Source organism: Corvus brachyrhynchos, unplaced genomic scaffold, assembly GCF_000691975.1.
Source record: "Corvus brachyrhynchos isolate BGI_N302 unplaced genomic scaffold, ASM69197v1 scaffold309, whole genome shotgun sequence".
NCBI classification, from domain to species: Eukaryota; Metazoa; Chordata; class Aves; order Passeriformes; family Corvidae; genus Corvus; species Corvus brachyrhynchos.
The window spans coordinates 1,011,139-1,037,586 of record NW_008240227.1 but is presented as its reverse complement, the minus strand read 5'-3'; the positions used below and the strand labels follow the sequence as shown (position 1 = coordinate 1,037,586).

The following is a 26,448-nucleotide window of genomic DNA, read 5'->3' as shown; positions in this document are numbered from 1 at the left end:
TTGAACAACCATGATTAAAATTGACAAAACAAATTGATAATTCTATAAAAATCATTCTGCAATAGATTTAATTGATGGAGGCTGTCAAGTCATGATGGATAGTTGTGAGTCAGTGGTGAATAGAATGCAAACAGAAATACTGTAGGAGATGGTTTAGTTGAATAGGCCCTGGATTCCTGCATACTATTCCCCCCAAATGGCTTGCTGTGTCTTTTTTATATATTCCTTTGCCATGCTGTCCATCAGTTCCTGGATCTGTAGCGTAGCAACTAATCTCTTCTTGTAAAGTGCTTTGGGACCAGCACAAAACTTGCACTGTATTTTCATGGTACTTCTGGTGAGTGAAGAAAAAGAAAACCCTTTTAATTGTGAATAGAGAACAAAACCAATGTAACAAGTACAAATTCTTTAGGGAAGACAGACAACTGTGCCTAAGAACTAGTCTTAGCTCAGTGTTTCCGATTGCTGATTTGCAGGAAGAAGTGATTAATCACAAAGTGAAATCTGTTCAAGATTAGCATAAATTGCAGAAAGTTGTAAAAGACTCCAGATGGATTTGAATTATTTGAAAAAAAAAACCAGACAAAAATACCAAAGGGAATGTTGAGTTGGATGAACACAGACTATATCCTAGTAAAAAAAATAAACTAAATATTCTTATGTGAACATCCAGAATTTTCAAAAGTCAAGACTCTAGGCATGGACATGTCTGCCCAGGACAAGCAAATAGGGTGCTGATGGGCTGCAGATGAAATACATTCTGCCATTTCTACAGAATGCTGACACCCTTACTCCTAGCCCCTCAGCCTGAGCCGAATCACCTCAAAAACCTCCAAGAAAAAAGGTCTTGCTCACAGCAGGGAAGAGAGCAGGGCTGTGTGCTGCAGTTCCTACAGAAGGAGATGTTGAGACTCCAAGGGGACGATACAGGGAGAAATGCTTCATCCACAGGGAAATGATTTGAACAATCCATTGCTGCAAAAGAGCCAGGGATGGTGAAGCTCTGGATGGTATTAAAACATTTGTAACTAACGCCATTAAAAACATTTGTCATGTAGTATCCCACAACATCATCTGACTTCCTGTTGCACCTTCTTGTTTGAAGCTGAAGCACACCCTGGTGTCCTGTGATTGCAGCTTTAGCAATAACTCCTGTACAAACACAAACACATAAGATGAAATATTAATATGGCAGAACATAAAACTTTTTTCCCCAGTAATATAAATAGAAAAAAGTTTTGAAGGAGACTTTCTTCCCTGGCCAAGAGAAGCTGCGTGACTGGCTCACAGGTTATGGGAAGTTCCTTTTCTTTTCATCATTGCGGTGGTGGTTGTACAGTGGTGGACTACTGGCCCATTTCCAACAGTAACTTGATTCAAATTTAGTGCCCATGTAGGAAGCAGGAGAATTTTATTACCTTGATTTAATTCTTCATTTTCTTTAGAAGAACATTTATGTCCTTCTCCACTTTGGAGAGGTGCAAAGTTAATTGCTTGCTTCTTACAGATAAACTGCAGGGATTTCATGTTTTTTAAGGTTAATCTGCTATTCACTGCAGTTTATCTGGACCATTAAGACTCCAATGAAATCAGGCAAAACCTGGCATCTGACATGAAATCTGTAACTGCCCCCAGCCCCGGTGCACACAGGTACTGTCCCTGGGGCTATCCTGTCTCTCAGTGGCAGCACTGTGCTGTGCAGGGGAGTATGGGCTCCTCCCAGCACCTGGCAGCTGGAGAAAGGAGTTTTCTATGGATTGGTTGTACTAGGGCTCCTGGCTGGTACCAAAAAGAGCAGACAAAGGTAAATACCTTAGCAATAAGCCTCCCTATTCCCATTCCTTCTCTTTTTGGAGGATAAGAAATAGAGTTTTGTGATTTTACCTTACATTATTGTCTGTTACTTCCAGTGCTTCCTTCTGTGCATGTCCTGAGTCTGCCAGCTGTGATGTAACAAAAAATAACACCCTAATGACAGCAAAACAAAGGGTGAGAACAGGAGATGTAATAGAAAATGCACCTTCAATAGCTATTATTTTGAGCTCTCTGATTTTATATAAGCAAATCTGCCTCAGAGCCTCCAAGCTGTTCTCCCAGTGACTCCCCTGGTGTCTGCCACTCATTTGAAAGCACTGAACTGATGGCAAGAAGCCTGCACCCATCTTACATGGGGGTGGGCTAAGCACTAGGCTCTAGTGCTGCCTCCTGAGACAGCAGCAGCACCAAGGGAAGTGCAGTAGATTGCACTAGCACTTTAAAGTGTATCTTTCTCCACAGAGCTACAAGTCTTAGCTCAGAATTGAAACTACAGCCTCTCTCTGCAGAGTAGGTTGTGGCAAATATTTCATTTGAGCAGTTTGCCTTGGGAACCACTTCCATCTGAGGCTGGTTAGAAGCACCTCTGGGTAAGGAGGATGGTGTGATTCCTGTGGGGCACCACAGAACCTCATTAACTGGGGCAAAAGCAGCAGCCTGCAGAGCTCAAGTGATGCAGGGATGTGTTCTACAAAAGAACGGTTTATCATGTAGAACATAGCTTTACTATTGGGTGAATTTCTGAGTTGGTGAAAAATCTGATACAGACATTTTTGCATCAACCGAAACCAGGCATCTGTTCCACTTGTGTTCATGTCTGGCACAAGCTGAAATGAGAATGCCAGACTGCGACCACTTAAGGATACCCACAAGAGAGTTTGCACTAGAACTAAATTAATTTCAAACAGATTTTAGTTAAACTAGTATAATTATCATGTCTTGACAAGGGTTCAGTTTGTTTTTGCATATCTTTTCCCTGCAGAGTGATTGCCACTGACAAATGGCATAATCGAACTCTGTTTAGCTTAAGTCCATGGCACTTCGTTGAAGTGAACAGGGATTACTCTGGCAAAGCCAAAGTATCTGTCAGGCTGTTAAATGTGTTGTGTATTTACTGACACCTTTGGAGTCAGCTAGCTTTGTATTTTTCAAAGGGATGAGGACAATAACTTAAACTGTTTTTGAAAGGCTTTCAAACAGTGTCTAAGGAATAAATGTGTAGGGCCGGTAGTAGTTACACTTTAACTAATTCTGATCATTGAAACTGATGACATACCTGTGCAAAGCCACTGTGACTGTGGGTAGAATAGAGCCTGCAGGCTGTTTTTTTGGGTTGTTTTTATTTTTTCTTTCAAGAGTATCTGTGAGCAGTGTGATTGTCATGCAGAAGCACGGCGCTGCTCCGACGTACATGGTGTCATCTGTTCTATGCTAATAAATTAGCATCTGCAGCTACCATTGCTGCCTGTCAAATTTGGGTACAAAATTGAGCTGTTTGATCTCAGTGCCACTGAAGTGTGTCTGCACGATTGCAGAAGATGCATATTATCCCATCTGTTTTCCACAGACCCTCCATCAGGTTGGATGCTTCAAGGTAACGGATCAGACGCAATGAATTCCACTGCAGACAACTGCCTTGGAGGCATCCTCCTGCTTTGTCACTGCATGTAAAAATTTGACTTAAGAGTAATTTTATTCCTTCACAGCAGGTCATTTAAGCCCTGTCCACACTAGGGAAATTTCTAACTTTGGCTCAGCTCCTTACATGCCAAGGGTTGTCCCTAGCGTGGCGGTTGTCATTAACATGCCAAGTCACTTCTCTCCAAGCAGGCCTTACAAGACACTGGTTCAATCAACAGCAGCCACTGGTGGCCGGTTTATTTTTGGGCTGCTGCTGCCACTTGTCCAGATGGAGCTGAAATAATACCAGCCATAGTGAGGCTTCTGGGGAAAATGCAGAGGTGGGAGGTGGGGCAGTGTCTGGAGCACTGGCAATTCCTGCGGCTGGGATGCCCGGCCACTGCGGTGGCAGCCTCCTTGACCAAGTGTGCACATGCACTGCTGCTGCAAACCCAGCTGTTCTTGGAATAAAATCTTTTGCTGCACTTGCCACATGCATTTGCCTCAGAAATACATGTTTTTGTCTAATTACCTAGGAAGGGAGAAAAATTAGGTAACTGCAAGTTTGATTTTGAGTGTAATAAAACTAGTTTTATTTACACAGTAACATGAATGCCACAGAGTACACAGCAAAGTACCACAGCAAACCAGAGTGTAACTGCCCCTGATCACAAAGGAAGGCTTGAAGTTTATATACTTATTTATATAAAAATGTGTAAATATCAATATGAAGCACCAGATAAAGCAATGCAACCAGGAATTCCAAATACAAATTACCCACAAGAATGGAACTGAAAAAAAAAAAATTCCCTTATTCAAGGCATTTAAAGAAATCCCATTTATAAAAGTCCACTGATTTTGGAATCCCTAATTAAAAAATAAATTTCCCCCTTTTATTAAAAACAAGAACATATTCTTAAATGCTCAGCATAATTAAGTTTTAAAAGAAAAAAACCCAAGGATTTCAACCGCAAAACCTTCTAATACCAACAATCCAAAGGACAAGGAAACAGAAGTTTTGAGTCGTTTTTGAAGAGGTGTTATTTATGAAATTAATATATTAAAATTTACACACTCTTAAATATATATTATATATACAATATATAATATATATATTTTCAAGCAAAAAGGGGCAAAGAATACTTTTGGGAGAAAAAATTAATATACATACATATATATATAAAAACATGCCCACATGCACTCATATATATATGTATGTATATATATATATATATATTTATGAACAAATATTTCTTCCATATTAAAAAAGCTCCAACCTCTTCTAAATCCCTGAAATCTTCCCCTTGGATTTATGGAAAAAAAAATCTTTATAGTCTGAAGTACAAACCAAATTCTCAAATTCTGCAGAGTGGTAAAATGCTTATGTACAGGTAAGTTGAGTATTTCATTTCTCACTGGCAACTCTGCTTGATCTGAAAGCATTCTGTGGTTTCCAGGTAAATGCTCAGTGGAGCACCAATGCAAGGAGACTTACAGGAAATTATTTAAATTACATTCTACACCTACTCAAAATCACCATCCTTCTAATACTGCATCCAGGTGAATGAAAAAATCCATACAAATGTCTACTAGAAATTCTCTGCAACACAGCAGGGAAAAAGACTTGCTCCTTCTTTCGGAGTTGAGGGTGCCTTAAAGAAATTTCTCCCCAGTGTTTTGAAAAGTATTTTTTGTGTATTCTTCTCTTGAAGTCTTTGTAATCCACATGATTGTTTACAGAATATTTCCACAGGTGTATTTTTATAGAGGTATTTAAGATTCTATGCTGTACTTCTCTGATGTTATCTTACTGCATAACTAAATGATAATCACATCTCGCTCTGCGCTGGCTGAAGGGCTCTGATTGTGCTCTAGGTTTTACAGGAGTTTTAGGAGAATCAACACCACTTCCAAAAATCAGAATAAAGCTGATGGTCTAGCCATGCAGTCAAGTACAGTTTGTACTGAGAAACAGCCAATTTGGAGAAAGGGGGAAAAGAAAGTGCATTAAAAGGTCTGACTCAGTTTCTATTGTATCCCTCAGAAAACTTAAAATTGATTTAAATAAAAACAGGACTATTTAATTTATATTTACATATGGATTTGTTATTACAAACAATAAAAATTAATTTAGATGGGGAATCTCAGCACAAGAATTAAGAAACAGGTACATTTTATTTCAGCAGCAAATACATGTTAAAATTAAGGACCTACAGTGTGAAGCTGCTGAATAAATTCTGCAAGTAGCTGAACCCTAACACACATAATTTACTTAAATAATACATTTTTCTCTATAACACATGGGAATTCTCTTGTGTTAACATGTCAAGATCATCCATTCATACCTTGTGGGTGGGATGTGTGGACCATAAAAGATTTAAGGTGGAACATTTTGTAAATGCTACCTGCACTCATGTCTGTGGGGCAGCAACATGGTATCCTGGCTGGAGTTACTGATTTCATCATGTCTGAATACTGAAATGAGACCAGGCTTCTATATTGGGACATTCCAGGGACTCCAGAAGAAAATTCTGGATTCTCTCATTCCTAAAAATTTGTAGGCAAGCTTTCACTAGTAGAGTCTCTTTATATTCACCTGGTTATGCATATTGACTGGATCAGATCTGAGGTTTGACAGATAATTAGTAAAAAGTAATTCCCATTTAAGAAATACAAAACTAACCCACTTTCCATACCATCTCAGGAGTAGTTCTTTTAGCACTCCTGTTTTACCAGAGGTTTGCATTTCTCACAACAGACCAAAGGTGGTGTGCAGCACCTCCACCACCTACAGCAGGAGCAGCACATTTTACCCTCCGCGCTTCTCCCAGACTAACACAATCCCTCCCCTCCCCAGTGTGGAGTGTCTGCAGCAGATTGTCAGAGCAATAGGCTTCTCCTGATGCCTGGTCAGTCTGGAACAACTGACTTGTTATCCACTATTACTCTCCCAAATTTGAAAGCCCACAATTTTGTTACTTCAGGTTTATGCTGTACTACAAGCAACTTAAAGGAATCCATTCACACAAATCTTATGGAATAGATCAACCCAGTATCATATAAAGTACAGCATTTAATTTTGTAAAGTCTTTTGCATCTTTACGTGGGCAGTATTATTTCTAGGGCTGTTATGAAAAGAATAAGATTTCCACCAACTGACCAGCTACATTTCAGGTTTTTGACAAGGCACTAAACATTGTGAATCCAATCACTGTGCTCCCTCTGTGATATTAGAGAGGGTTTTAATGGCTCTAAAAGGATCAGAAACCACTCATCATAATTCTTCAAACAAGCATTTGATTTTTCCAGAAATAGTTTCCACTGGAAAAATCTTTAGAGTTCATGTTAAAAATATTTGAATGACAGCTTTTATTAATAGAAAAATATATATTTACAGTCAATACTGTTATCTTAGATTTGCAGCTCTTCCTATTTCTTGAGCTCAACTGAAAGTGCGACATTGCTAAAAAAAAAATTCAAGATCTGTGCACATATTCAAGTAAGTTCTAACATGCACAGCCAGGGGTTTTGTTCCTGCCATACACAGGATCCTGTTACAAACAGAGCGGGTTTTTTTCCTTTTGCTTAGCAATTATGCTGTAGCATTCTTAGGATTTGTTTACAATCAGTTTAATGCATACATTCTTGTGTATTTACGTGGCACAATCTGGTGCCAGGATGGAGAACCACCACAAACACAGTTGCAATTATCAGTTATGGGCAGATCTGCAAAGTCAGTCTCAAGCTCCTCAAGGAAGAGCTCAGGCCAGATCAGGTTCGACTACATTGACCATTCTTTTTTTTTTAAAGAAAAAAACCACACAACATTACAAATTGCTAAAGTTTACCCAGTGCTGCACAAGAAAGAGGTTGGTAGTGAACACCTATCCATGCTTGATTATACTGCAGAGCTAGAATGAGTATTGGTTCATCACAAAAGATACAAACTGAAATTAGATAGCTAGAGATACAAAGGCGTCGGACCAGCTGCATTAATACGTACAGTTGTACAACATTCAAAATCCAACTTTGCATGTGCGTGTTGACATCAAAGCGACACTGGGAACACGTGTCCGTAAACACGGGAACACCCAGAGGCTTCAAGGGATCACCCCACTGCAATGACAAGTGGTCCAAGAGTTACTCCTATGCCTATATGAGTTAGCTGAGAAGTCAGGTGCACACACACTACAGAGCGAACACAAAACCAGACCATAGAGAACAAGAAGCCCTACTCGCAGCTCAGCACACTGTCACTAATAGCTAGTAGGTAGTACACGAGTGACTTGCCATGCTCGGTGTATGTGAACTATGGGAGCATTGCCCTCCTGTGTCCAGATAAAGCAGGGCTGCACTGAACAGGAGATTGTAAAGGATCTTCTATGAGCTGCTCAGCAGTAGTGTAGAAACTTTCTTTTCTGATGTAGTGGAAGTATACTTCAACTACATACATTGCACTTGGGCTTTTAATGCACTGTCCTGTTTTTCTGCATCAATGCCACCATCCTAACCTTTTTGCCAGAAAGAGAAAGAAAAATATACATATCACATTGAAATATATTATCCTTATCCTTGCCTGATCCTTCACTGATACAGGTGAATCAAACAAAAGAATAATCATCAGAAGTTCAAAAAAAATCTTTAGAAAGGTCACAAAGACAGTCTATACTACGGCACAATCGATGTAGGCTTCCACACGCTATTCAGCTTAGCTCTGAGAGGTGCCAGAGAAGAATAATGCAGACATGTCAACCCCTTGATGTAGGCCGCGGATCCAGAGCTACTTTCACTGACTTTAAGCCTGCAGGACTGTTTGTTCAGTTTCCATGCATCTGGTCCAAGAATGCATATGCTGTATAAAGTGGCTATTTGTTTCAAGGCTGAATTGATTCCTCACAGTTTTAACAATTAAAATGAAACATCAATCCATAAAAAGAACACATGGATATCTGTGCATTTATGTGCCAGGAAAGTAAAGGAAGGTACTGCAGATCTAGCATCGGGTAAAGGCTGGTGTGTAAAGTGAACACTGTAATGTACAGCTTTAAAAAATAATACAAGAATTGCACATAGATCCATAGGAGAGAAGCACAGGCTCATAACTAGGGCTGTCTGCTTTCCATCACCCGGGTTAGAATATTCGGAATCGCTTTTTCCCCTGCATCCAGATCCATTCTTCAGAGCAACTCAGGAAATAACTCCTAGCCTAGCAATACTGAGCAAAGATATTGTCTGTACAGAGGTTCCATGGGAAGCAGCTGTTAGGGCATGGAAGGAAGTCAGCAGTGCCCTCTAAAAGTGAAAAAGCTCTTTCAAGTTGAGTTTTTAAGAATTCTGACTCTTCAATCCTCACTAATTCCTGCTCTAGTCCAAAACTCTGTCTGTTATGCTCTTTGAGCTCTTCTGACAACATTCCATTTTTAGGGTGTTGTCTACAGCAACATTAGAAAACACTGGTTACAACAGACAAGAGATGGGCAGCCAAGCACTGCTGCAGGAAATGTGGATCATGATGCTGTTGGTCATGAATGCCAAACTTCACAGCTCCCTCAGTAATTAAATAAAGTGTTTTTCCCCCCTTGTTTCTACCGTTCAGAGAACTGTGTCTGCAGTAAAAGTGTCTCCATGTTGCCTGTTATCTAGACACAGACAAGCGCTAAACATTTCCATCTCCTGCCAACAAACCTGCAGAGCCAATTTCAGTCTCACTTTGCAGTATGGCACAAGTGACAATAGCAGACCAAAACAAAACAGAAGAGGTGGCTTTTATTTTCATCCCTGATTCATAGCAGTGATTGTCAGAGAGGGTTATGTACATCCTATCCATTTCAAGTCAGGCTTTAGTGCTTTTTGTGATGGAAGGGGAATGTCAATGGCCCACCATGTGTTGTATTTTCTTGCATAAATGTGGTTATGGCTACAGTACATCAACAGTTCAGACTGGTGAAAGTTGCCTAGGAAATAGGATAGACAAAGTGTGCATATTCTGCTTTTTAATGCACCAGTCTCAAGCTAAGGGTAATGGTCTGATTAAGGCAGCATTGATGAAATCATGGATCCATGGTTAGAAAGGATATGGGTAGGCAGTGAGGCAGAGGAGGAGGGAAGAGGAAACCACATCTTGGGATGTGGGAAAGTACAGATGGTGTAAAGTGTAAGAGAAAGATCAGAACCTGTTTAGTTGAGACCAAAGGAAAGAGGAGCACAGCCTGCTTGTGGGGGACTGACTATGCTGAGAGGAAATGCGTGGTATGTGGAGTGAAAGCAAATGAGTGTTTTGTGGCATGGTGGATCATTCATCTCACATTTGCCGCTAATCTGTCTCTGCTTATCGTCACTGCTATTCACTACCAATGCTACATAGGAAATGACAGAAGCTACCCAGAAGAGGAGGGCAATTTGTTTACTGCAGTGGTAGAAATAGTGGTATCAAAGTTTGCTCTCCTTTTCAGCCAGATATGAATCGAGTTACATACTGTCTGATCCAAATGCAGTCATGTGTACGAGATCAATCTCTAGCAGGCCTGGCAAAAAAGTAAAGTTTCTGTCATGCTTGGTACAGGATGAAATTTTCCAATTAGAACCTATTTGCTCAGAGTTGCTGGCTTTGATATCTAGGCTGTTTTGTAACAATTGTACAAAGCGTGAGCCCTAGTGCAGGCTGGAATGAGGGCTGGGGCAGAGGTGGGGATGCTTCATGAAAAGCAACAGGCTCTACAACTAGTGCTGCTTCATGAGTCTCACAATGCGATGAAGTGAGTCTGTAGTGGCAAAAGCCAGATATTGACAACAAAGCCAGTCTTCCAGAATAATTCCACAGTCCCTCTCCAAGGACTTCTCTGCAAACTTGATCATCAGCAGCGTCCTTTTTATATCAAGCCAGTTCTGAAGTATAGCATCTCTCCGTGAGGGGTTGGAAGATGTACTTAGAGCATGGAACAAATCCTCACGCGGACCCCAAAGCAAACACTGAAGGATTCCTTTGGCTTCTGATATCAAGATCCTCTCTGAAGGATTGGGATTCAGCAGGCAGCTGGCAAGTTGTTGAAGCCCTTGAGAGTAGAGGGAACGGCAAGGAATCTTGGGGAGATCAGCACAAGTGTACTCCTTCTCTTTCAGCTCTGGATTCTCATCAAAGGGGTTGGGTAAGTGCAGCATTTCATAGATGAGGATGCCAGTCTGGAACTCATCACACTTCTTGTACTGTGTTGCAGTGATGATTTCTGGAGCCAGGCGGGACTGATCCCGTAGGACCTCAGGATCCACCATATGACTCTTCTGCTTGGCCTGGGAGAAGTTGCTCACTATTAATCTGGCTGGGCAGGCAGTGTTGGGGCTGGGTTCTGTGGCCTCGGGGCTCAGGGGGCTGCCTCCCGCTCTGGAGTGAACCAGCAGCAGGTTCTCTAAGCGCAGGTCACAGTGTGTGATGTGATAGGGTTTCAGGTGCTCGAGGCCCAGGCACAGCTGTAAGAGGAGCAGACACACCTGTCTCTCATACAGGTCGGGGCTCTTGGTGTGGCGGGGTGCGGACTCGCGCACAAAGTCGGCCACTGTCAGGTGCGGGACCTCCCGTGTGATCACCACCACGCGGCTGCGGGGCTTGCTGATGGTGCCCTGGCTGCTGGAGCTGTCTTTATGGGAGGCCTCTGTGGTAGAAGCAGTGTCTCTGTTCTTCTGCTCAGGTTCTTTCTCCTCTTCTTCCCGCTCTTCTTCTACATCTGGTGTGTCGTCATCCTCCCATGGAAGGAGACGAACTGGCACTTCAGCAAGGAAATGGCCACAGTCTTGTTGGATGTTGAAGTTGATAGCCAGGCTCTGCCGGATAGACAGGCTGTGATAATACTGCTGGGATTCCTTAGCCTTGCTCTTGCAAATCTGGGGGGAAAAAAATAAACAGAAAAGACATAATTCTTAAATTTCCAAATTCTAGATACTTTTTTTAATATGTACTTTGTTGATGGGATCTACAGTCTAGGCCTAAACACTTGAATGAACATTTTTTTAATGAACTTACCTTGGCAGACTATCTTAAGGCACCCAAACAGTTTTCACTGGCTAGTAAGCAACTGCAGAGCAATACATGTGGGCATCTCTCCCTCTGCATAGATGATCCAATGGAAAATACAATTCTGTTTTTTAATCAGAACAGCAGCTGATATATGGTAAATGGACAGCAAAGCTTATTTACAGTTACTTGTTTATCCATATCATTTTATTGGAAGTTCTCTCAGCTTTGTGTGAAGCTTGAACAAGATAAAAATAATCAATAGCAATAGGGGATACAAAGAAATATGCATGAAGTATTTGACCAAATGCTTGCACATGGCTGAGTAAGCATGGCATAACAACCCCTGTCAGTTAGGTGGCTGATGTTTGCTCCTTGCCCACTGTAACTGGAAACTGAAATCCATGAGCTGCAGCAGTGTGTCTGCAGCAAGGGGTGTATGTATGCATAGCACAGGCTGCTGCTAGGCAGAACTTGGCTCAGGTGATGAATGGACAATCATTAGAACATGGTACCTTAATTACTTTCAACCATTTGTCAAGATCCAAAGCATATGGTTTGGTTTTTTGCCACATAAAGCTGTATTTATGTCCAGAAATATCTTATTGATATATACATTATCAACATAGTAATTATCCTTATTAATTGTTTGCACTGCCATAACAACTGGCAGCTCCAACCCCTGACAAAAGTCACTGGACAAGCCCTATTAGGGCCTCTTTTTCTAAGGCATTTACTGACTAAAATTAAAAAAGGCACAGCTGTGTTGACCTTTGCATATTAACCTTAGTTCTACTAAATTCAGAGAGATCATTCAAAGCATGTAAGGTTAAGTGTATGTTTTAATCATTTACATGGTTAGAGTCTAAATATTCACTTGCTGTAATGCACCAACAGGTCTTAAGTGCAAAGCTCAGAGAAGAAAAGAGAGGAAGACATCTCTCTCCAGATGAAGTTACAGCTTTCCTTAGCTCATCTCTGAAATCAAGGAAAGCCAGATAACTAAGGTTAGTACAAGTCAGCACTTGTTATACACAGTCACCACCACCAAGAAACCCAGATCTCATCCTAGCCCTAAGTGTAAGCAATAGGTGACTTTTCTTCCTGTTTCTCATTTTTCCCCTTCTCAGAACTTCTGCAGGTAAGCTATAAACCTACCTTCCACTAATGCACACACACAAATTTTTCATATTTTACATGCTTCTGTGGTTAAGAAACATATAATTGAATGGGGGATTTAATCTTTCATGACAGTTCATCAGGAAAGTGCATTGTCAGATAACCACAGGAATTCAGAGAAAAGTTGTACCAACATTTTCATTGTCCTCTTGTCTTTGAGACTGTGCATATTTCCATACTTCACAACCATTTACACTTCCCTACCCATTACGTACACTAAAACTGCCTGTTTAAAACTGCCATGAACATGCAAAACAGATTTGAAAAATGCATTTTCTAGTCAATTTTATTTATGAGAGGAATGTTGATCCTTACCTGGTTTATACAGTGGCTCTTGCTTATTTAAATTTTCAAATGTATTTCACCCTGTTAGAGGTGAAGTGAGTTCTCAATGGAACATGTTGCCCCCTGTTCCCTTCTCTCAAGTGTTATAGAAATTTAAACAAAGACAGCAAAAATATGGCAATAACCTTTGAATTATATAGGAAAAGAAAATGCCAGCTGATTGTCTTTGAGACTAAAGTCCCCAGATTGATTAAATACTTAGTACTGCACAGAAGACAGAACTAGAAAAGCTATACAGACAGAGCCATATATATGTGTTGAATGTACACACATGGTGTGTGTATCAAATCTGACTGGGCAAAGAGCTATTAAGGAAAACAAAATTGTTCCATCTTCTACGCCCTTCAAGTCCATGGCCTTTTTCTTGCACAGCCAGCCATGGGAATATTCAATTCCAACTGTAGAAAAGGTTCAGCATGTTATAATTCAGCCTTTAGTTTTAAAAATACTTAAGTGACCTAATAAAAAAAACTCCAAGCCTTATTCTGAAAGAGTTTAAAATTAAAGTCAAGTTTACTTGTTGATAAAAAATGTTGAGAACCACACTTGGCCTTAGCTACCGCACTCTATTTCTTCATCCACAGAGGATTTCTAGTGCCACCAGTCAGCTAAAACTGATATTCTATTAGGAATATATAATCCACAAAGTATGTGCTCTGAAAACAATATACACTTCTCAGTTTGGTAAATATAAGGCTTTTTAAAAGGTTTATGAAAAGGATTTCTCCTTGCCAACAGAAAAAGAAAAGCAAAGGAATCAAGACTTTTTCCTTGTTTCTAATTTTAGCCCTAGGCAGCCTCTTTTTCCTACTTACTTCAGACAATGTTCTCAAATTGACTACTGGCATTTCAGTTAAAATTGGAGATAGGATCTGTACCTCTCAAAATGAGCTTTGGTTCCCTCATTTTAGAAAGCATGGCCAATCCCAGAATTGTGAGAGTACAGAAGCACACTTTCATCCATGCTCTGTGGATGTGGTAATGCTTCCTTCTAATTTAGAAATGACTGGCCATGCACATCTGCACCCAGAGGCATCCAGCTGTTGGTGCAGAGGATGTTTTTCCTGAGCCAGTGGCACTGGCCTGCAAGGCCAATCTCATCTGTTTGGCCATCCCTGAGAACCGCCCCTCCAGCCTACTAAACCCATCCCAAAACAGTTATGCTGCTCTGTCTTCTTTGTCTTTCTTCCCACTATTCAATCCTAAGTAAATTTTACTTAAAATTAAAGTGACTTCTCCTTGCTGATTGGCTAAAAATTGATTCCTGATTCTCATCCTTGAACATTATACCTTTACAACTGGGGAAAACATTAACTTTTCCCACCTTCTTTGTTTTAATTTTGAAAATACCCAGCCCTTACTTCTCCTATCTTTATTCCTAATCCTCTGATTTCTGTTGCTCTTTTTTGGATTCTCCCTATGTATTACATCTTTCTGAAGACTGGTACCCTATAATGAATACAGTATTCCAGCGGAGACCTCTCCAGCATCCAGCAGAACAGAGCTTTGTATATAAAGATCCTTGGAACACTTCACAGGAAGAACAAGTTACATTATTAAGTCCATGTGTTCTTGAAAACATTCAGAGCAGTGTCCATTCTAAAGTATGAAGCCACACCAGGGCCAAACTTTCCCCATATCAGTTTTTTTGTTTCAGACTCTTCTCTTTATATCAATAAAACAGAATTTAAATTATCAACAAACCAGACATTAAATACTAAATAGTATCATGATTAAAACCAATACCAAAATGACTGCATTCATTAAAAGAGATTTTCCCTCCTTATTGTGCTGTTAAGGAATCTAACCAATATAGGGAAAAGATCTCTAGTCCCACAAATGGTCAATAGTGATGGCTTTTGGACACTTCCAGTTCTCTTAATACAAAGCAGTAGATGGGTACATGAACCTGAATTCAATATCTACAAAGACAAGAGAGCTGAGATCTGATTAGAGATGTATTTTCTGCTTCTTGCTTTTTGTTTACAAACACCATGAAGTGAGAAGTGGAAGAGGCAGCTGGGTTATTTCAGGCTGATTAAATTGCTAGTACACAAACACTAAAATTTGTACACTGGACACTCTGCAATTATCAAGAGGAAGGGAAAGCTGTGCTGTCTGGAGGCAGCACCCAAACTCAGAGTGTGATAACAAAGCAGACACCTGCCTGAATTCATAAAACAGTTTCTAGAAGACAGACCTTCAGTAATCTGATGTCCCTGTAAGTGTCTGGCTACTCTTCAGGTAAGTCCTGGGGTTTTACATTGCAGTGTTCAGATTCTTTTACATTGCAGCTTCTGCTCAGGACTCTACTCCATACTACCATTTTGCAACAGCGTAGTGAATGCTGGTGTCCAATACCACCAATGGGTAATAATTCTCAACCAAGCATTTTGTCCTGGAATAATTCCACTATCACCTAAAACTATCATCTGAATGACCAAGATTTAAAACTTTCAAAATGGTTTGAGTTAGAGTCTAAGTTATGTGACTAAACTCAGTATTTAGATTTGAAAAAATTTAGGGAACAAATGGTGAAATTTGTTGGCCTTCCTAGCAAGTACTTTCAACTGCTGGTGATGAATTGCTAAAGGAGTACACACAGAACTGCTTTTCTGCTTGTGGTGGTTAATTCTGTGTCAAAGCTGGGAGAAAAGATACAGCCTAGTTTCCTTCGCATTTTTAAAGCTTTTGTCTGTTCCAGTCATCTACTCAAAAATATGGAAATCCTGTTGCCTTTTACATATAGAGTATGTTGAATGCCTATTTTTTGGCACAGGAAGAAAAGGTGAAAAAACTTTGACTAAAACACTAACACAAAAAGTAGGATCAATCAGTCATTTACCATTTGCTTTAATGAAATACATCCAGCTGAGCTATGAAGATATGGTATGTGATAACAGCTGAAAGGAAGGTGTTGATAAGGCCAGCCTTATTTCATGAGCTGATAAAGAGCTGGTTATTCAAAAGATGAAGCAATGTTGGTGAAAAGCCCTTCCATATGATGCAATAAAGCAATGAGAAAAAAGGAGAGTACAAGCAGGAAGGAATGCAATGTATCCATCTTCCTTTTCACTGGAACGCACTGTCATCATGTATCTTTAATGCAGGAACTAAACGTCTGTCACGTTTACAGGGACAGGACAGGTTTCTTTATATCCTGCCATTTCAATTTTCCTCAGTGCTCCCAGCGCAAGAAGCAAGATTTGAACATTTCAGAGCTTCTACAAAATGTTCTGCATTAGCTTTTCTTTTTCCTTTATGAGTCCCATAGCTTACTGTGCCATCAGCTGACTCTCACTTCCCCAGCAGGGAATCTCATTTCCACTCTGTCCTATGCATTTTACAGGGCGTCAGTGAACTTAAAGCACGATGAATATTGTGGGAAATGAATTTACAAGTGCTGAAAATGAGAAACACAGAAGATCACAAAGACTGTACCATCTGTGCCACTTTGTTGTATTGCACAGAGGGACAACTGCAAATGAAATTGTGTAGAATGAAAGCTTGCTAATCCCAAATTGATAGCTTGTTCTTGGCACAACCTTGTTTTCCAAGGAGGCCAGTTTGATCTCTGATTGACCTCATTTTCTTGATCTGACCTTGGAATAGAGCTTTGGCTTTTTAACGAGGTGCCAAAACACAGAATTCTATTCTGCTGTGACTGAACTGGGAGTGGGCTGGAAGTTGTATGTACATTGCTTTGTTTTGATCTGAAGCACGAAGTTTTGGGACAACCTTTAATAACGCTTCTGACAGGAAGCTCCACTAGGAAACCGAATTACCAAATAAAAACACCTTAGCACACTAAACATGACTAGAAAGTAATTGTCAGCTGCAGTACGAAACTGCCAGCCAAGTTCAGCCCAGTGCTGCCTACTTCTGCTTTGCTCTGCTTTATACCTGGGACACAAACCTTACCAGGAATCCTAAGGTTTTACAGCTAGGAGAACTTCTGCTGCCTTGCAGCAATCAAAGCAATAAATTTGAACTGCTCCTTTTGAGCTGTTTGCACCTTTGCAATTCCTGTTACCCCACCTGCCCAGCATTGCAACATGTGCCTGTGGCCAGAGCCAGCTGCGTTTTATGCCTATTGTTCCATGTGGACTCTGACTCATGGCTTCTATGATTCAGCCTGTGATACTGGACAGTGTTTGCTTTGAGAGTTTAATACTGAAAGTGGAAGTAGTTTATGTCACTGACACAGTTATATTGCCTGTTATTCATTCTGAGTAATCTAATTTATTTATTTATTTTTTAATAAAAGAAGTCCCTGCCATATCAGTGCCTTATTCAGTCTGTGTCAGGACACTGAGAACAGAACTCATCCAATCTGCTGTGTACAAAGAGCTGGTGCTCTGTGCTGCTGTTAACTTGGTGTAACATTTTTACCACATATTTGGAATTACTGATAAGACTGTGGTTTCAGGGGAATGTTTATCCATATTACCACAGATCTACCAACTACTTAGAAGGTGGTACTGCACTTAGGTGAAAGAAAAACACCTCGGGGTCTGGAATTTTATGGAAACCTTTCTTGAAAGGAAACTTACATTTTTCCATTTGAAAAAGTACTTTTCTGATCACCACTTGTGTACTGGTTTTATTTCTAATGTTTCAGCCAAAATAATTTCCACATGGCTTCCTGCAGCTATTTTTGCACTGAGTGTTTAGTAGCAGATTAGGTGAGAGTTGAATCAAAAAGCATAATACAGTGCTGTGAAACAACACACCCCTATGAATGTTTCCTCTTATATCCACTCCAACAGAACAAGTTGTGCTCGTTCTCCACCAAATTTATCAGAGCATCCTTTACTGGTGAAGCCGCCAGAATGCAAAAGTGCGCTGGTACATTCACGTGCACAAATCATTCATTGTTCTAAATTAAATTCAGCAGTAGTCAAATGGTCAAAGCTGAATTTTTAGCAGCGCTTTTGTAATTCTATTTTTGGAGATAGAATATTAAAATGCCAATTTTATGTATCAAGACTATTAGCACTGTTTGGGGATGAATCTCTAATTTTCTATGAAGAGAATAATAATTAAAAAAATCTCATTATGACATTGTTTCTCACATCTAATATTAAAATCATAAAACCTTAGAACTGTCTGAATTGTTAGCCAGTGTTGCTTAGGTAGTTCTACAAAACTCAAAAGAGCTACATTAATTTACACCATCCAAACACGTGGCTCCATATACACTTTCAAAGTGTATTTCTAAGACTTGATCCAAAATAACAGGGAGACTGTATTTTGGATTCAGTAGGCACAGCAGTAATTTTCAACTCACTACATTTTCCATCCTGTTTTGGGGACGAGGGATTTAAAGTGGCAGGAAGACATAGGTTATTTGTTGAAGGTAGATTACTATGTAATTTGGCTCACATGAAAAACACCCATGGTAGTAAAAACCAGCATGTTTGTTAAAGTGAAATTCCCCAAATCTCTGTGTAATGTAACAGCAATCTGTGCTTATGAGCTTGTGGACAAATCTGATCCTGGGCCAATGGCTTATAAGTCAAAGATCAACTTGGCCAACACCTTTCTCTATCACATTAAGTGCCAGGGGGCTATTTTCAAGAGGAACTTTTCCTCTCATCATAACAGCACAACAGCTCCTGGTGACCTCCAGCTCAAGGATATTTTGTGGATACTTCACTCACATCTATTACAATGCAATAAACCTTGTTAGTCTGAAAACTATTTTTAAGACACCTGAATTACAAAAAAATGAAAATTTAGCACATATTTGACCATGTTACACTGCTGTTCTTTCTTCTCTCTGCCTTTCTACAAGGGAAATACATTTTGGAGAACAGGATAACAAAATGGATAACAAAACAATGACATAGGTCTTGCCTGCCAGGGAATACTTTAAAGGCACATCTGTGATGTGCAAAGAGGTATCACATTAATGATAACTCAAACCTGTCTATATAGAAAAATACCACTTTGGGGCCTAGAAGCAACCATTTTGCATCATTGTATTAAAGCAAAACCCTCCAAGCCAGCAGTGAGCAATGCCAGATGCTGATTCTGGACCAGAGCTGATTGCCAAATACATTCATGGTCTGGTTCTTCCTTGGCTGCTTTGTACCACTGGACATAGCAGCTCCAAGACATCCATATTTCATTTCACATCTTTTCCAATATGAAGTCCTTAATAATTAATGAAATAGAAATGGTTAGGCCCAGAAATCTGCATTAAAATGATACCTTTTCAGGTCTCAGAAAAACATATTAGCTGCACCAATCTTACCTTTCAGTTTTTTATATCTTAATTGTAAACAGTCATGCAGGAGTGGTAACAACATTTTGTTCCTGTAAAGCACCACCCTTGTGAGAATGTCAACTATAAGGAATAACAGCTCAGGCCTCACACATCTGTGTCAGGCAATAAATGTTTATCTCAGTTTCAACAAGGAGGAGTCAGAAGTTCAGTGATTTACTCAAGGTCACACAGGAAGCCTGACAGTGCTATGAATCTCAGCCGTCCTTCTCACTATCTTCCTACCAGATAAGCATCGAGAAGTGCAGAGATACGGCACTCAGAAAGAACTAGCTATATAAAAGTCCATGAAATAACAATATCTGGTGAGATAGCTGCCAGCTAGGCATTAATATATTAGCAGTAAATCTAGTAAATCTTATTTCTTTAATGTGTTAGCTGAAGAATTTATAAGGCAAACACTGATGGCTAGGCAGAGATTTTGAAAGGTTGGTAATGAACACTGGTGAAAATCTAAGACCTTGTATGGGAACAAAAAGAACTTACCCTAGAATTTACATTTGAAATTACATGGCTTTGAAAATGGAGAACTTTTCCATTTTTTAGGAAAACTTTCCTAACTAGGAGTGATGATTTAATTTCCTCTGCATGCAGGTGAATCAAAGGATTTTGTTATTGTGAGTTTCCAAAAAACTGCTGACACACGTTAAATAATACAGCTTTTCCTTCAAAACATCATTAAGCAATGACCATAGTACAGACTAAGATGTGTTGATTTTCTTTCAATTATTTTGGAGCTGCAATAAAAACATGCAATTAAACAGCAGATACCAATGCCACACATGGATCTTGACAGAAGGAAGAGCTTGTATCTTGGGAATCCTACTTCTCACACATCTGCCAGCAGTAGGCCCTATCACTACTGGATGTGGTGCAAAGTATGGCTGTTGTCACATTTTGTCACAGATTCCTCAGATCACCATTTCTCAAGCCCCTCTTACCTTGACTGCATAATTGTTGAGAGGATCTTTTGCGTAAGACGCTGGGTAGTAAACGGCATCGCCCGCCTCGCAGCACGGCTTGTCGCTGGTGAGCCTGAAATCTGACCAGCTGTCCACCCCAAAGCGCAGCTGGTCCTTCTGCCCAGCCATGAACAAGTCTTCACATTTAAGTGCCAGCTTCTTCAGCGAATCAGCGTGAAGGCTCCGGATTTTCCCCACCACCTCCTCTCTGTTTTCGATGCCTCGATAAAGTGCTTGTCTCTGCGGCTTCTGGATGCCTCGGCCCTGCTTGGCCTGCGAGAGGCGCCTCCCCGTCAGGGACTCCATGCTGTTGGAACACCGGTCCTTAATACTGATAGTGGTTAGGCTGGAAACACTGTTAGTTGCTGAGGTGGCTGCCCTTAGTTTCTCTGTTGGCCTGTCCAAGGAATCTCCTGACTCGTTGTCCAGGACCTTGAGCTCCAGGCTGACTGAAGAGCAGGCGCTGCTTGCTTCCCAGTTGGTGTCAATGTCATAGGTGGGATTGGCCATGATGCACAGGTTGTTCTCCAGAGCCTGCTTCTGGAGATCTCGGGGAGTTGGCTCTGTGTTAGCTCTCAAAATTGTTTTCTTTGGCAGTGGAGGTGGTGTTGGCTGCAAGTTGTTCACTGTCTCCTGGTCTGCCAGTCCTCCAAAGGCAATGGCATCATCCAAAGCTCCCTTGGGTTGCCTTGGCTGTTTTGGAGGGATCATGGCTGCTCTGGACTGTCCTGTAGATAAAGATAATAGTAAGAGAAGGTTAAAGTACTTTTATGCGCCACTCCTGTTTGCACTCTGCAAAGAAGTTTAAGGCAAAAAACCCCCAAAACCCTGACTAGGAGCCCCCCAACATTTCAAAAAACCCTAGATACGTTTATGAAAAGATGAACTTATTAGAAAGTAAATTACCAAATCAGCATCACATATATTTAATTACATCCAGCCAGTCTTGATCTGACCTTGGCATATATATTGAAATCAGTTTCGGTGCTAGCAAGGCTGCCATTTTATCAGATCAATGACAAGAACTACAAGCAAAAACCAAACCTCAATTTGACACTTTGGCCAAGTCCAGTTTCAGCAATTACACCCAGCATCCTGTAACTTCTTCTGCAGTCAACTGACTGTAATATTATTCCTTACTTTCTATTCAAATGTGATAAAACTAAGGGTGGATAATAGTCCATAAAACAACTGGGAAATGCACTAGACAGGCTGAAAATCTTATTTCAGAATGGAACCCAGAAACTGCCAGACACAAATAACACAGATGAGATGGTGGTCACATCAGGGAGTCAGGATTGCCCCAGGAGATTCACACAGTGAAATCAAGGAAGTTAAGCCAACTTTCACTCAAGCTGACAGGTGTGTTGCCATCAAGAGTAGGATCATATTTTGACAGCAATAGTTTCTACCTATTAAAACTCACATGCCCTCCCCCTGACTGTAACTTCTCTAATGCATTTCCCTTCCTTACTTGCCATGGGTACCTTTGCTGGCAGTATTACATTCAGAGATAACCAGACCTAGTTATTACATTCAGAAATAACCAGAACTTGAGAGATTCCAAATGGCAGGTTACACACACACAAGCATGGAATTTCTAGTTTCAGACTTCTGTGTGAATCCAGGGAAGATAAACTTCCTGTCATGTGTTTTGGATGGCTTTTATAGAGAGCAATTATGTTTTATAAGTGCCAGAATCCTTGGAAATGCAGAATAAATAAATGACAATAATATAATGGAGAATAAAAACTAATAAACACACAATACAAATGACCAACTTGCTGCTCTGGGACAATTCAACTGTTGTTACTCATATCAAAATGAGATCTTTCCACTCTTAATAATCAACTGCTATTTTCAGAGAAATTATTTTATAAGCTTTCTACTACTCCTGGGAGGTTCACTGACTATCATAGTAAGGTAGGAAGCCAACTCTGACAATTGAAAATGGCAGACCTGAAATGGATGCTCTGAATAATTGCAGCTGAGCATCTTTTCTAGTAAGGGAACAGACACTGTAACTGTTTGACTATTTATAATGTGCTGAATCATAAAATCATTTAGGCTGAAAAGACCTTTAAGATCAGAGTCCAACTGTTAACACTGCCAAGCCCACCAAATCCTTGTAAAGAGAGGACTAAACAGGAATGCTGAACCAGACTAGTGGGATCTAAGATTCCAATCTGGATTACATCACTTCAATTAATAATTAATAATTAATAATTAATGAATTTGCAGTTTGCAAAAAGAGAAAAATATTAGCTTCCTTTGCATTTTAAGATATGTTGTTACAGTTTTTATGAATACTACAGAACCCAAAATCCACATGGCCAGGATGTACCAAACCCTGGAATGCAGGGTTAGAATGCTGAAATACACTTTCTAATTTCAGAAGATCAGAGAGGATAGTATTTTTATATGTATCCACAAACAGAACAGCCTTGCACCCTGCTGTCTTAACAATCATTCTCTTTTCAATCATTCCAAGGAGACAACATCACAAATGAAAGTTCTATCCCTATCTTTTGTTTAAGCTCCAGCAACCCTCAGAAGAGCCTTATGGATTTAATGATAAGCCTGGCTATTCCAGCGTTTAAAAAACCAAGTTTTGAGCAAGAAATTCTATCAGTTTTGTACATACCTGATATTCAGGGAAGACACTGAATTGTTGCAAAGGTTGCTAAAAAAAATTTAACTCTTGGGGGACTCAGGGGGCCCTATTGCTCCTTTGTATTGCAGCAAGTGTTTGCTGTGCTGCAGCATTCAATTTTGGTGCAGCGGGGCACTACAGGAACTCTGTCACGGGGGTTCCTTTTGCAGAGGTAGAGTGTGGTATGATTCCAAGTCAAAAGCAGAATTGATGTCTGCATGCCAGACACACATCCAGATGCCTTTTGCTTAATCCTGAGACAAGTTCATTTCTCTTTTGTATGCAATTGTCTTACTCATCCAAACGTGTCCTCTTCCACAACTGCTCACTCTTACAAAATCCGTGACCTATGTACTTCTCCCCAGCAACATTCTGTGCTAAAGATCACTTGCCTATTTTCTCCTCCTCACCCTCTTCCCCACTCTTCTAAGACAGCCTGACTGCTGGGGTTTGACAGAGACGCTATTCAGGAGGCAGTTTGCTAACGTGCCTTGCTTGTGGGACTTGCTAACCCAGGGATGCACAGGTACTAGAGGGAAACAAGGAAACAAATTAGAGCAAGATGAACATCCCGAGCACCAGCAGGAGCTCTCTCCAAGAAAGGTAAGATTTAAAACAGTGTTACTGCTCAATTCTCTTATTTTCTGTCTGCTTTAATGGCTCTGTCCTTCAAAAGCCATTCACACAGAGGAGAGTGTTGAGACTGCAACCAGTGTTGCTTTTGCATAGCTACTGGCACTGTGACATCCAAGCAGAATTGGAGAAGGTTTTCGTAACGAGAAGTTGTTTTTTCAGATGTCTGGAGGGGTGACAGGATCCAGAGAACTGAATGTACAAGTCATTCTGTAGTTACTGTTTCAAGTACTCTCAGCTGAGAAAAATGAGTTTGTATAACCTGCTATGTTACAGTATAGTTTCTTCCCACAAGAACAAGTTTTCCATATTGAAATCTAACCATCTGTATTACACAGTTGAAAAGTTTTGTGTCTGCACTGTTTCTATGCCAAGTTCTTAACACTGTACATTTCTTTCATAGCTATTGGTCCTGTCTTTGCAGCTCAGCTTTCTCCAAGCATGGCAGGAAATTACACGGCCCAATTTTTACAAATTCATTGCCTAGCAAGAAAAAGGTTGTCTTAAATGTTGTCCCTGTCAAAGGCACAAGAATGTCCTTTTGCACAGAAATACTGGCATAGCATTTATTTCTTTTTCTTACCTATCCTTTCCTTCTCCCCTTGCATGCTTAAAACCATCGTTTCCTTACCTACTGCACAGACTCTCCAACATTGCAAGTTCAGCCTGAGCCACACTTTTGGGAGGCAAAATGAAAAGGAAGAACAGGGACAATATTAGGCTACCACTTAGAGAGATCTTTGAAGTGGATTCCAGACTGCTCAGTGACAGAAAAAAATTTAACTCTTTACAGACAGCAGATTTCTAGAGAGCTTTAAATAATTCTACAGTTCAATAAAATCTTCCATTATAGAATCTCACTACACTATTTAAATATTAATGCTTAAGTCCCCAGGCACCATGCAGAGTTCTGAAACTTTGAAAGACCTTTGAGAAAGGCATTTAAATTTAATTTTTCTGGGTAACTGATTTATCATCAGACTTTGCATTGCAGCCTATTTATGTTAGATGCTGAAACTATCAAATCTGACATCTTAATAAACTTAATACACTTAATAAACTCTTATCCTGGCTGATAAAAATAACTGAACCATGAAAAAAACCCACAAATGCATCAAGTACCTTCCAACCACTGCAAAAGCTACCAGCATGCTTCATAGCCCCAATTCCATGTACACCACTATTCTATAAAATTGTCCTGTACACAGATTTGCATTAAATCCTGCATTGTTTACACATTTATTGTTAATTTAATATATAAAAATCTTACCAGAATGATGATATATGTTACAGAAAGGAAAGCTAACATTTGTTAAGTAATATTGGTGATGCACCTCCAGTGTCTCAGCAATAATTTGAGACTGGGCACAGGTCTCTTCTAAGATGCAGGAAAGAGAAGCTTCACCTTGTTTGCTTGGTGACTTGACAGGTCCTGCTGCCCACCCTCTATTATACCATGTTAAAGACATTACCTGTGTAATTATATATTATACAAGATGCACCAGACTGATGCTGTAATCCCTGTCTGTCACTGAATTGTCAGTTTTACTCAACAATGATCTCATTACCTTATTTACAGCCTGGCTAAAGCACTGTTTACTGCCCTGGTCTAACTGACTGAGGCATGCCCCATGGCAGATGCTGTGATTAGGATTTTTTTCCAATGTCAGCAATCACAAAGCCTGGAAACTTGGTCTCCTTTTTTTCCACATTTCTTTAGGTGTAAAGAGGAAAACAGCTGATAATGAAATAACCTATTCTTTTTTCAATTGCAAAAATACTATCCTGAGTATATTGAGAATACCTTAATCTACTTACAGCCATGCAAATTCAATCAAGTCAATTTCCCCAACAAATTCAGACAAAGACAGAACAATTTGAGGATTTGTAAGAGAAAGGCTTTTCATTATCTGGTCAATTGTCTTCCTTATCACCAGCTACAGGGCTTACCTGAATTAACTTCTGTAACAATAAAGGAACTCCTTACAAAAGAAACATCTAGGCCCTACCTTACACATTTGAACATTTGCTTCTTCATCTTGATTCAAGTGGCAGCCTCTGGAGTTTGTTAAATAGTTGATACCAGAGGTATCTCTCATCACAGTTCTGCTCACCACATGAGCACCCACACTATGATAATGCCAGACTCGGATAAGCTAAACTGATTCAGATTCTGAATTAGTCCCTATGAAGTGCTTGCCACAATACCAGGCATTTGCAAAGCTTTTCTTTAGAGCCTGTACAATTTTTAAAACGTTCTTCTTAAACTGTGGGCACCAGGGCTTGACTGTGACTATGGCAGTCAAGAACCTCTCTCCTCCTATTGAAGTTTCCTCCTATTTCTACAGCCAGGAACATACCTTATCCTATCATTATGGTGGGATCTCATAAAAGACCCAACACTTTTATGTTGTAACTGATTCCCGGAGGAGAACCCTCTGTTTTGTAGGGCTTGTCCCTTGGAAGGCCAAACCAAATATATTTGAGGGCAGTACCTGATATAAACTATTACCTGACTGCAGATGAAAATTTACCAAGGCTTGCAGTTATTTCTGTTCATGACATTTCACGTGACATGTCAGAACTGAAGATTAGGTGTTTATCAAAGTAGAGACATATGATCTGCTTTTTAATAAAAAACATAAGAGTATGTATCAGATTAGTTTAAAAAGTGAACATCATGCATTATGCTGCAAATTGAGATGTTCACATGATGTATTTTACAAACTACAAACTGTAGCATGTAGCTCTAATTGCAGCTGAGGCAAGAGTCAAACGTGATGTAACTTCTCATATTATCCTTTCTTCCAGTTTCACATACCAGTATTTGTTAATTCTACCAAAGATAAGATTTTGCTGCCTAGGTGATGCAAGATGTGAAAACAAATAGGAATAATTCTCTGTCCCTACCTAGAAATCTCTCTGTTGCCATCTGAATTGGAAAGTG

General features: G+C 40.0%; 1 protein-coding gene across 4 annotated transcripts in view; it reads right to left on the bottom strand.

Annotated features, from left to right (window-relative positions):
* Positions 1 to 3,999: 3,999 nt before the first annotated feature.
* The window catches only part of PEAK1 (pseudopodium enriched atypical kinase 1), a 108,046-nt gene continuing 85,597 nt past the window's right edge, over positions 4,000 to 26,448 (bottom strand). For all 4 annotated transcript variants that reach the window (XM_017745154.1, XM_017745157.1, XM_017745155.1 and 1 more), the window contains 2 exons: positions 20,195 to 20,943; positions 4,000 to 11,310 (listed from right to left, as the gene is read on the bottom strand). In XM_017745154.1, coding sequence (XP_017600643.1) covers positions 10,156 to 11,310; positions 20,195 to 20,943 — 1,904 coding nt within the window. In that variant the 3' untranslated portion in view covers positions 4,000 to 10,155. The remainder of the gene's footprint in view (positions 11,311 to 20,194; positions 20,944 to 26,448) is intronic.